Source organism: Ambystoma mexicanum, chromosome 5q (genome assembly GCF_040938575.1).
Source record: "Ambystoma mexicanum isolate Mex_15411 chromosome 5q, UKY_AmexF1_1, whole genome shotgun sequence".
Taxonomy (NCBI): domain Eukaryota; kingdom Metazoa; phylum Chordata; class Amphibia; order Caudata; family Ambystomatidae; genus Ambystoma; species Ambystoma mexicanum.
Window position 1 is genome coordinate 109,597,623 of NC_090933.1, and position 12,219 is coordinate 109,609,841.

Sequence of the window (12,219 nt, forward strand, 5' to 3'; positions counted from 1 at the left end):
CAGGGGCAGAGTTCCAGATGATTGGCGCTTGGTGGGAGGAGGATCCGCCCAGCCTGGTGCAGTTTTATTGTGGGACAAATGCTGTGCCAGATCGGAGGGTCCTTGAGCAGTGTCATGATTCCTGCCCCTCATGTCCCCAGCCCTCCAAGATGTCGGGCTGGAGCCAGGTCACAATCACCTACATGGCCCTCAAGGGCCTCTCCATCCCTCCATGGAGTCAGACTTGGCGCTTGTGGCATCAGACTCACTCCCATAGGATAACATTGGGGATTGGACTTGTAGTGCATTGATGGGGACAAGGTGGATGCCCCCACATATTTTGGTTCCCAGAACTGCATGTGCGGTCTAATCTTTTGGGTGTGGTTCAGCCCAGAGGCACCTGGGATACCCAGAGACTATTTAAGCCACACCCAGGCTGAGAAACATGCTTTGTGTTTTCTGCACCTGCAGTGTGACACTGACCGTGTTCGGATCGGTCTCCAGTAGGCCTGCATCTATCTTCTGCGCTCAGCTCCTGCAAGAACTCGTTAGGAACAGCCTTACTTTGTGGTGCTTCTGCCCATCAGTCAACGCTCCTTCTGTTCTGCGGGCATCTTCGGCGGTGTCATTCCCATCCCGGCACGCCGCTTCCTAAGGGAAAAGAACAGAAAGGCATAAGTAAGCATTCAGCAAATATTTGCTTATTTTTAAATACTGTATGAGCTTCAAACGCTTACCTGAATCCCAGCCGCTCTGGGGGAACTCTGTCTCCGGAACGTCTCATCCATCTGCAAGAGGGAAAAGACACTCCAGGTTAGCGTGGAAACATATAGAGGCGCTAAATACCGCGCTTACCCACCACATTTGCATAACCGGCATCCACGCTGAAAACGTTGTGGCACCTAAATGACACTGAAAAATAACTGAGTTCAATGCAAATACGAAAGGGGTGCATCGTGCTCACTCACCTTCACCACTACTCATCTCACCAGCACGCCGCCATCCCCGGACGCCGGCCATCATCTAAGGAAGGAAAGGAACAAAGATGGAGAACTGTTCAAAAGACTCATACTTACCTGTCGGACTCTTGCCAGTGAAGTAATTAGGCAGCAACAAGCCTGCATCAATCAACACGCCCCTGCGCTGAAGGCAGGACGGAGAGCAAACTATCCAAGAAAACAAGGTGAGCTGTGGATCAAAGGTAAGGGTTGAACCCCGGGAAAGAAGGGGTTCAAGCACAGACAATAGGGAGTTAAACTACCAATCCTGTGGTTCAGGCCCAGTCTCAGTCGAATAGCCTCCAGGGAAGGGTTCGAGGTCGTAATAGGTCAGAACAGGCTGAGTTTCGTCCCCATGGATACCAGGTGAGAGTTACAAGGAGTTGGTAGCAAGTGACTCTTGTCGGAATCCTGGGGCAGTGGTTGTGGATAGCATGGTAAGTGACCCACACCACACCAGTGGGACTGCACTAATTCTTACCCAAAAGTGGACTTTAGAGAAAAAATGTCTTCACACATATCCGGGTGGATGGCTCAGCGGCACCACGCTCGCCTTGGAAGCAAGACACGGAGCAACACAGGTTCGATCCCCGGGTCCGCGCTTAGAAACCTCTGGGTATTTAAGCGCATTATAAAGATGCAACTAAGACCGAAACCAATTATGCAACTAAAAAACAAACCATTCCTGTAACAGTGCCTCGATGGCCGCGGACTGTGTGAGCGCTTTAAAAATGCAAAAATAAATAAAATAAAAAATATCCATTCCCAACTTACCTTTGATCAGGCTATAAATGCTCACATTTTACCACTCCTCTCCCTAAGTCTCATCTCAGACTATTGTGTTCCAAAGGGCGTTCATCTTCCCAGCACTTTGAGGCCATACCAATGGCGTTAGGTGCTATACAAATGCCAAATAACATAACCTTTAAAGAACCTATGGTGACTTTGTGTTGTGCGATAGCACCTGCTTTTCTTTCATTTTTGTTAGATGCCTAGAATAAATACTGTGTATTTTTACATTCCTGTTTAAATTTGTGTGCTTCAATGTGTTTTCATTGGGGACCCCTGACCCCCACTATTCGCTCTTCAGAATAACCTTGACTTCTATACACCATTTTCATGGAACCCCATTTATCTTTGCTTGTTTTGAGCCCTGTCCTTATATTTTGGACATTGGTAAAGCCTTCTGCTTTACTTTACTTGATAGTTTTGCCCATTCTTATGGGGAAGCTGACTAGTGCCTAAGACTGTTAATTATGAGACTTTCTGTTTATGAATTATTGTATTTACAATTGCACACATCACCTTACAGTGAAATGTTGTTGGGGAAACGTTTATGATCGGTTTTGGTTACTTTTGACGATGTGTTGGAGGCAGCTGTGATTTTTATTTTACTTGTGCCCTTTAGCTTTAACCACAAATGGCTTAGCTGGGTTTGTGGTAGTATTCTCAACAGAGGGTGGTACAAAGTTTGGGGGGGTGCTGAGTGTGGGGGGGGGTTGCTGAGTTCGTTGGGAGGGGGGTGGTGGCGCAGAGTGTCACGGGTAGGGTGCTTTGTTTGTGGGAATGGCCATGTAGTGTGCTGTAAGGGTTTAAGACCCAGGCCTACTGAGACCCACCCTTGATGGGATGAACTGTACATTTTTGCATGTCATCTCCTGAACAGCCCCTCCCTATGTTATACTGAATTATGAATAAAGGGTGGGTGTCAAATATTTTACTGGATCACTTGCAAGAGGAATGACAGCATGGTGTTATTTGCAACAGGTTTACCAAGCATACTTGCATGTACTGCAACATGCAATGTTTGTGTTCATACAGAACCTGTGAAACATGCTACCTTTTTTTTTCCTTCTAGGTTTGAAATATGTGGAGGAGGGCAAGAAAAATAAGGGGAAACGGCACTACAGATGCACGCTATGTGAGCTTGATATGGCCATGCAAATCATGTTTGACCATCTCGTTGGTCACAAGCATAGAAGATCCTATCTCGTAAGTAACCTTCCCTTTCCCAAATTCCCTCCCCTTAATATTTGTCCAATACATCATGAATTTTTTCATGAGAATCTACTTGCATTGGTGTGAGTGAGTTTTCGAGTGCACTTGGCAGGGAGGTTTACCTTGGTGTCTTGAGCACGGTGACCACACTGTCCACCTACAGGCTATTAGATTGTCTATACAGTACACTTACTGAAAAAATACTGTTAAGGGATGTATACATTTGCAAGTGTGCAGAAAGGCCTGGCTTGGCTGATATCCTTCTCCGATCGACTCTCCCAGGTCCAACTTGGGTCCTTCCGCTCCTCTTTACCTATGGTGTTACCAAGGAGTCTAACCTCTCTCCCTGGCTGTTGAACCAATACCTGGCACTTCTTGCCCACCGCATAGCCGCTCTCTGCCCCAACTTTCAGTGCTATGAGGATGACACTCGTTTTCAGGCTCCCTTCAGCCACCTCTTCTCTGTCTGTCATCCAGGAGTGGTGTGCTGGCAATTATCTCTTCCTTAATGCCAGTAAGACCAAGATTCTCCTCATCGGCACACCTGCTGCCTCCTCCATGCCTGTCACTCTCTGCCTGGCCTCTTCCTGCTCCCACTTGTGAGGCTAAAAACCTCAGTGTCATCTTCAACTCCACGTTTTCCTTCTCATCACATTGCTGATGTCTCTTAAGAAGTCACACTACCAGCTGTACCTCCTCGGAGGTATTCCTCCTTTCCTCTACCTCCCCCAGAAGCTCACTGTCTCGAGCTCTGGTTCTCTATGCTGGACTACTGCAACAGCCTTTCTGAATCTGCCTGCCTCTACCCTTAGCCCCCTGCAATGCATCCAAAACCGAACTGCAAGACTTGTCCTTGGCCTCAAGCCCAGGGATCTTATCTCTCCAGGATTGAAATCTCTGCTCTGGCTCCCTGTGGGGGGGGCGAGGATTCAGTTCAAAACCCTCTGCATTGTCCAAGGCCTTCGGGAGCCTGGGACCTCAATACCTTCAACTCTCTTCCTAAATATCTTCCTTCCCGAGCTCTTGGCTCATCCGCCTCCAACTCCCAACTTCTCCAAGCAGCGAGTTGGTGGTAGATATTTCTTCTGCTGGGGCCGCCCTCTGGAACAGCCTCCCTGCCTCTATGAAACTTGAGGAGAACCATCTCCGGTTCCGGAAGCACCTCAAGACCTTCCTCTTTGCTTCTACTTTGTCTCCTCGCCTGCTGAATCTGAAACTGCACTGGTTTACCTGGCCACCCTCTGATATCTTGCCCAGGTCCCCCCCGCCAGTTGCATACCTGCACTTACCCCCCACCCGACATCCCTGCACTTGGGGACTGTTTCTGTATCCCTACATCCCCTACTAGCACTTGACAGCTGATGTCCGCACTTTTTATTTGTCTTTATTTTACTGTCATCCTATGTACTGCCCCGCCCCTTGCACTTCCCCACCCGCTTCCCTTGCGCAATCTCATTGTCACCTGGCCTAGTAGGACCGCTGTCTGTCTTCCCCTCCCTTGCCTGTTACGATTCACCTTGATTTGCACCCACCCCCAACCCCTTCTAGGCTTTTTAGATCACTGACCAATTTTGTTGGTAGAGGGTAGTCTACTGTTTTATTCTATATAAAGGGAAACCATGTCCTGGAATATTGGAAGGAGCAGGTAGCTTCCTTCTGCTGGCTGCACTTAGCCTGCAGACATTACCAGCATGGAAGCCAGGATCCAGAGCATGTTTTAAGTGCCTCTTTCTGATGTGGGTATTTGCCTTGCTGCCAAGTATTTTCCTTAAGGCCCTATGGTCAGATGGCCAACAATCCCAGCAGTTAAATGTCAATCTAGGGAATGATGTAATTTATAATGTGCCTGTACAGTGTTAGGTGCGACAAAGACGGAGGGTGGAAAAAACAAACTATCTTACTAGGCCTTGTCATTCAGATTGTGCAAGTGCAACAATGTAAAGTGCAGGGGGAAGGGAGGAGGGGTGTGGGGGTGCAATCATGGCAGCGCTGCTATGGGTAAGTGAAAAGATGCAGGGCACTGTGGGGTTACAGATGCAGTCCCTAAATGCGCAGCAGGGCTGGAGGCTAAGTGCAGAGGACTGATCGTAGAGGAGCCTGGTACTCAGTAAGACTTAGGGTAGTCGAGCAATCTTCGGTGCAGCAGGTAGGTGGAGAAAGCAGAGGAGACCAGGAAGGTCTTGAGCTTCTGGAATTTCGGTGGTCCGGCTTAAGGTGTAAGAGCTGCTTGAGCTCATTTTTATTTATTTGCATTTTTAAAGTGATCAAACAGCCCAGGGGCATCGAGGCACTGTTACAGGAATGTCTTAGTTGGGTATTTATAACACTTAATACCCAGAGGTTTCTAAGCATGGACCCTGCGATAGAACCGGTTTCTTTGTGTCTTGTTTCCAAGGCGAGCATGTTGCCGCTGAGCTATCCTCCCTGGACCTTATGGTCAGGAGTTTATATTATTTATTGTGCCTTTTGTAAGGCACTTTGCTGATGCTTGTGAATTTGCTTAGAATCACATGCTGTGCATATAGTCTGACATCTAGTGGTAACCGCAGAGTATTGCATCGATATTTCGAAGATCGAAAGGGGACGTCGACATGGGCATGCCTGTAACGCTATCCGTGACGTGTAGTGTACCTAAAAACCCCTCACGCGTTGAGGCCCCTAAGATTGTTTTTTCTGCCCAGATAGCTGGTCACCTTATGCAGAGCTTTTACAAATGATATATTCTTTCCGCGACCTCAGGTCGTTTATATTCATCCTCTTTTGGAAGATTACTTCTCAACCACCGCCGAAGACAACGGAACAGACTTCGACGGCTGGTGCTCCTGTCGACTGTGTGGCCAGGCCTTATGGCTGGTATATACAGTAGGGAGAGTGGGATCTGGGGGGTCTCCATTTCTTTATCAAGAATGTCTTTCCTTCTCCCCTCTTTGCCCCTTAGGTTTTGCCATTGCTTTAATATACCTGAGCTATGGACAGGACACCATTTTAAATGTTGCCCTTCCTGTAAAGGCAAGTACCCCTGGAAGGACACTCACCAGAGGTGCAATGAGTCTCCTTCGCGATCACCACAAGGCGTACTGTTGGTCTCGTCAGCTCTTGCGTCCTAAGACGATGAAGGAGCATTGAGTTAAACGGTTGGCGGCCTATGCCATGATGCATGCCGACAGTAGCTCCTCTGCCGCTGAGTGACGAGGAGTTTAGCGTCGGCTGTGTCTTCGATACAGATGCCAGCAACATTTCATCGGAGCGATTGCGCTCAGAATTGTCAGGCCCCACCAGGCAGGACGTTGGTTCTGCTATGGGGAATGTAGACCCCGGCGATGGGGCGCACCCGCTACTCATAGAAGCAAGCGCACAAACCCCAGTACCACCTCAACGGATCAATCGAAACGGTCCCAGTCTCCAACGGGTACGCCAAGCCCCTCCACGGCACCCACTGATCCACGCGGTTGGCAGCCCTCACCGCAACCACGTAAGCAGCATGCGTCCGGGCACTCCAGCAGTCACAAGGTTGTTGAGACGTCTGCTATGAGTGCGCTGACACAGTTCTAGAAACGTCAATCTATAGCGAAGCCGATTGAACAGCCTTAACCCCTTCCGGAGATGCCAAACATCTGCGAGAGTCTCGCAAAGATTTTGGCGGCCAATAAGCCCAAAGAAGGGTTGAAAAACACATCCACACGCCAAGAAAGGCAGGAAGACTATTCTGAGAGTCCCCAGCACTTATCCAAAACTCAGATAAATCTCTGCGTTCTAAAAGGTAGATTCCCCAGGAGGAGCCCTTCCACCTCTGGCTCCTCCTTTATGGACCAGGGAGAAGTTAAAAGGGTGTATGAATAAGCTGGCAACATTTGAGGACTGCTCCGAAAAGTTCACCAAGCCCAAAAGGTGGCCAAATTCCAGAGAACCTCTTGCCCACCTCATGAGGAGGTCTTTGAGATGGATCAAGAGGTTCCTCATTACCCCCATTTACAAGAGGATGATCCCACTGACCAGGCCCCAGATTGGGGGGGGAGGGCAAGGGGGGAGATGAGCCACCAGTGGATAACCCACCATGGTTGTCACCTATCCATACCCCAGATCCTGACACCATATGAATGGATCCTCACTCCTCCCCACCTCTGCGTCAGGCATCTCCTATAGATGGCCAGATGGTGTTTAATGCCATACTGAAAAAAGCAGCCACATGTTTCCAGGTGGCCACGCAAGAGGCGGTGCAAGACTGATTTCGTGGAGGATTTTCTAAAGGTGAAGCCTCCTGCCAGGCTATCCCCTTTAACTTGACTCCATTAAAAGTTGCATCGCCCCTTACTAACACCTCCCAGGGCTGTGAACCCACAGGTGGATACACTTTTTCGCCCCTCCCCGTATTCGATGACATGCCACCCCAGATTCTGTTTATTTGCATTTGTAAATCGTGCTTGCAGCCCATAAGGCTTCTCTCGTGGTCACTACAATAAGAGGGAAGGAGTGCCCTTGTCCACAGGTGAGGCAACACCAGACCAGACCAGGACTGTATGCCCTAGAAAAGCGGGTCACTACTGCGGCAGCATATTCCACCAGGAATGACAATACCACGCTGTTGGCCAGCAATTGTGATGTTCAATGGAACCTGCTACTGGAGGGCATACAGGAGGTCCCCGAACCAGTACGTTCTCGCCTGCTCACAATTGTGGGTAAACAAGTAAACAGAACATCCTTAAACACCTTAGATGCTGCGGCTACAGCAGGGAGGACCCTGGTCGAGGGTACACTTTTGAAACGACACGCCAGCTTAAAGAACTCTGGGTTCAAACTGGAAACGCAAGCGTCTCGAACAAACCAGTGGAGGAGTCTAACCTGGTAAGGCTGTAGATGAGGCGCTAGAAACTGCAAAAGAAACAAGACTTTGAAATCTTTGAACCAGATCACTCAAAGGCCCTTAAAACAGAGAGGGGCAAGTACTTGCTGCTCCTTTCGCAGACTGTCCTATTCTTGTTCACCACATAACTAATCAACATGTAACACATGGTTCTCAGGACATGGGTCTCCTGCCTCAAATCAGTATCCACCTAAAGGACAATGCTGCGGGAAATGAAGGGGTTGCATTGCACCCCTAGAGGCTTCCTGGCCTCCAGTCAGAAATAACTCTCAGATCCAGGTCACCCCCATGCCTCCCCAGTCAGGGGATGTATACCATCATTCTTACATGCATGGGAGGGGATTACCACAGACCAGTGGATGCTCAAGACGTCACCCACGGTTATTTCATAGTTCAGCCGGCTACCTCGATTCAAACCACCAAAGTCCAGACGTCTAACAACGAACACCTCAAAATCCTGCTGCAGAAGGTCTCGATCCTGCAGGAAAAGGGCACAATCAAAGTCATCCCCGTTCTACAGGTAAACAAGGCTATTTATTTATTCAGTGTGCTTCCTTGTACCCAAAAGATCTCACCATGCACCCTTTGCTAGACGTGTGCCCAGCGAACAAATTTTGTCACACAAGTTTCAAATGATAACGCTGCAAGAAGTAATCCCTCTGCTAATGCAAAGGGATTACATGGCAACATTGGATATGAAAGATGCATACTTTATTTCAATGTTACCGGCATACAGGATGGAAGAGACACTATCAACTCAAGGTTTTTCCCTTCGGCATCGCCTCGGCACCAAGAGTGTTTACAAAGGTGTTGGCAGTTGCAGCAGCTCACCTACATAGGCAATCCATTCCATTATATCCTTACCTCAACTACTGGCTAATAACAGGGGATTCCTACGGAACATGCTTGCAAAACACCCAAAAGACTATAGACCTACTCGTCTGTATGGGATTCCCCATAAACGAGAGTCCGTCCTAGACACCAGCAAAGTCTGGGGCCCTAATTCAGACAGAAGACTGCCTCCTTCTTCCCCTCCAACAAGAGGGTTCAAAACATGCTGTTGCAGGTCCCTCAGTATGTAGCCAGTCGAGAGGTGACCGTACGCAAGGCCATGTGACTGTTGGGGATTATGGCATCCTGCATTTATTTAGTCCCTCATGCAGATTTGTGCATGCGACCCATGCAAGAGTGGCTCAAAGGCCAGTGGTGTCAGGCCAACGGACAATGGGACGATCTAGTGGTTGTCTCGTCAGCCCTCGTTCCCTCTGCAGTGGTGGTCGAGGGAAAAACCTCTTAAATGGGAAAACCTTCACCCCACAGTAGAAGCCACTCACGACAGACGCATCTCTCATGGGGTGAATGCATGTCTCACTGGGTGGGTGGCTCACCACCTTCAGCCGAATTTGGTCCCCAGCAGTAGCATACAACGCCAACCACATAAACCTGTTGGAGCAGACAGTGGTGGTCAAAAGCTCTAAAAGCTTTTCAGACAGTTGCATGGAAAGACCTACTGATCTTCACGGACGGCACCATGGCCATGTACTACCTGAACAAGCGGGGGGGAGGGGGCTATTCACTCTCCAGGGCTATCCAAACTGTCACAGAACATTTGGAAGTGTGCTCTCAAACATGTTCCTACTGTTACAACATGTTCCATGGGAATTCAATCTTTTGGCAGATGTGCTCAGCAGACTGCTCCCTTCTAGTACGAATGGTGACCACACAAAGACATCGTCTCCAATGTTTACGCAGAATGGGGCTTCCCAGAGATGGACTTGTTTGCAACTCTGGAGAACTCGCAATGCCCAGATTACACCTCCAGGTACCCTCAATCGATCCAAGGGGAACGGTCTCTGGATAACACGGTCAGTCTTACATTTCCCAAAGGTTTAAATACCTTCTCCTGATGATACTACTGTTTCCAAGAGCAGTGAAGTGAAATTGACTTTACTTAGGTTTTCTAACTTTCTAGACCCAGCACACACACACACACACACTTACCATAGGGTGCTGGAGGGGTTACTTGGCATCACCCATGGCTAGTTTCTCATGAACATTTTTGTTACCGTTTCTCCAATTAATGGCTGGTGGCAGTGGTTTACTTTTTACTACCATTCTGTGTTTTTACTGCAGGCTGTTTTTGCAGCTGTTGGGGAGAATTCTCATAAATGTGCTAATTCCTCTCTACCTTAGAGACCCTCAGCTCTTTTGCTAAACTTTGGAGGCTTTGAAATTTTAATTATGTTTGTTTTGTGTCAATTTCATTTGGTTATGGAGTTTTAGACAACTCCATAGGCATCTTTGTGTCACACAGCACCCTCAGTGCAGTGACACAAGGATGCCTTTTAGGGTTGCAAAAGGTTTAAATGCCTTCTCTGGGATAAACTGTTTCCCAGAGAATGTAGAGTGAAATTGACTTTACTAGTAATGATAATTTGGCATTTATATAGCGCTATGAACCCTCGGGTATCTGAGCGCTGCTTATTACCCATGGAGTGTGGTGCTCATTTATTGACCTTGGAAGGATGAAAGGCTGAGTTTGGCCCCACCGGTGTTCGAACCTGCGTTGGCAGGCTCTGCACGGATGTCAAAGCGAGCGCTCTACTCGCTGTGCCACTTGACCAGCTTAACTAGTCTTTCCAAATTCCTAGACCCAACACACCCTAACTTGCAATAGAGCGCTTGAGGGGTTGCATAGTATTCCCTGTGTCTAGAAACTCCTGTAGCAGTCAAATGCTGTCCTTTCCTATCAAAATGGCTGGTGGCAGTGGTTTTACAACAAACTACCATGATTTTTCCCGACCGCGAACACTGGTAGCTAAAAATCACGGGAGCCATGTTTTTCAAGATGGCGCCTTAAACCCCTTTGTTTAAACAGGTCCCTGTCTTTATTTTTTTTTTTAAAGGGTCCTTCTGGAGTTTGTTGCTGCGTACCAAACTAGGTTTGGTCCCTTTGTTCTTGTGCCTTTGGCGGGCTTCAGGACTGAAGATTGCCTCTGGTCTCTGAGTGTCTGGGGTGGGCTGGCACGAAAGAACCGAAGATGAGCTGGAAGAGGACAGCTGCTGCAACTCCTGGACCGTTGGTTTGCCCGGTGAAGCCCTGCTGCAGGTCTGAATTGCCAAGTTCATCTCTACAGAAGCCCCTTCAAGGACGATGACTTCCTTTGAGTTGGTGGCACCAATTCACTCATAAGCCACCTGGATACCATTCTTGGAGCTGGTTAGGTTTAACCAGGGGGAAGGACACCAGCTTGTGTGCTTGACTACAGCCACTCGAAACAAAGATATTCCATTTGCCAGCTTGTTTGGCCTGTCCCCATGCAGGAGTCTCCCGACGTCCTCCCTCTTGTCCCCACAACTGAGGCACAGTGAGATCTGCAGGAACTGCCAGGAACCAACGTCTTCAGCTGCATCTTTCCTTCATATTAAGGTACTGTGCCGACCCGATTGAGAGAACTTGCCCCTTGCGGTGAAAGTTTATGAAACTTTCCCAACTTGCAGGCCTAATCAACTTTTGACCCAACATGATTCTTTTTTGTACAAACTACGTCTGAGAACTTTGGCAAAGACTTTACTGTTTACCACAAGAACTGCTCTTTCCTTTCCAAGACACTAGCCTATTGACTTTGGCCTAGGCCTTTTGAACTGAATCGAGTCCTCTAGTGAACTGAAACTATTTGCATTGCCTAAAAGTATTTGTGATTTTTATTAAATTGTGCCTTTTTACTCCTATTTAAAGTGACTGCAATGACATTTTTCTCCTATTTCAGGTGATCCTAATTTACTCGAACTTATTGATTGGTACTGAAGTGTGTTTGTATATTAAGTCCTTCTAGTGAATGTTTTCTAAATGACTGATAAATTAATAAGTTTTACCAAGAAACCTTGAGTGCAAGTGTCTACGTGAACCACTGTGATTGTAAGGCCTCCCTTTTACTGCTCACATTCCCTCTTGAGAAGCATGGCTGCTCAGCTCGCTAACAAACTATGTGGTACAGACTTGTACCAAAGGTTGGTTTTGCTTACACCTGTAGTCCTAATTGTGTGTGTGATGGTCCCAGAGGTACTGCTTGCAATTCTGCTTAACAATCAGCCAGGCTTGTCTCGAGGGCTCAATGTGAGCAGTAGGGCTTTTACAGATTCACAGTGACAAGTATTCAAAAACTTACACTCAAGGTTTCTTAATTAAACTATTATTAATTTGTCAGTTATTTAGAGCAATACTGAGTTTGGTGTAAAGGGTAGATATGGGAATAAAACAAAGGTTAACAAATCATGCATAAACTAGTAGGTACTTTTTGAACCCTCCAATGCAAAGTACTTTAACCCTTTGCTGGAGGAAAGGCAAAAGCACAAAGTCAGGTAAGTCTCTTGGGGAGCCAG

At 47.8% G+C, this 12,219-nt stretch overlaps 1 protein-coding gene across 1 annotated transcript in view; it reads left to right on the forward strand.

The window, feature by feature from the left end:
• LOC138497270 (uncharacterized) overlaps positions 1–12,219 on the forward strand; it is a 385,925-nt gene that overhangs the window by 128,456 nt on the left and 245,250 nt on the right. Inside the window, exon 6 of the mRNA XM_069620617.1 lies at positions 2,836–2,969. Within this exon, the coding sequence (XP_069476718.1) occupies positions 2,836–2,969 (134 nt within the window). The remainder of the gene's footprint in view (positions 1–2,835; positions 2,970–12,219) is intronic.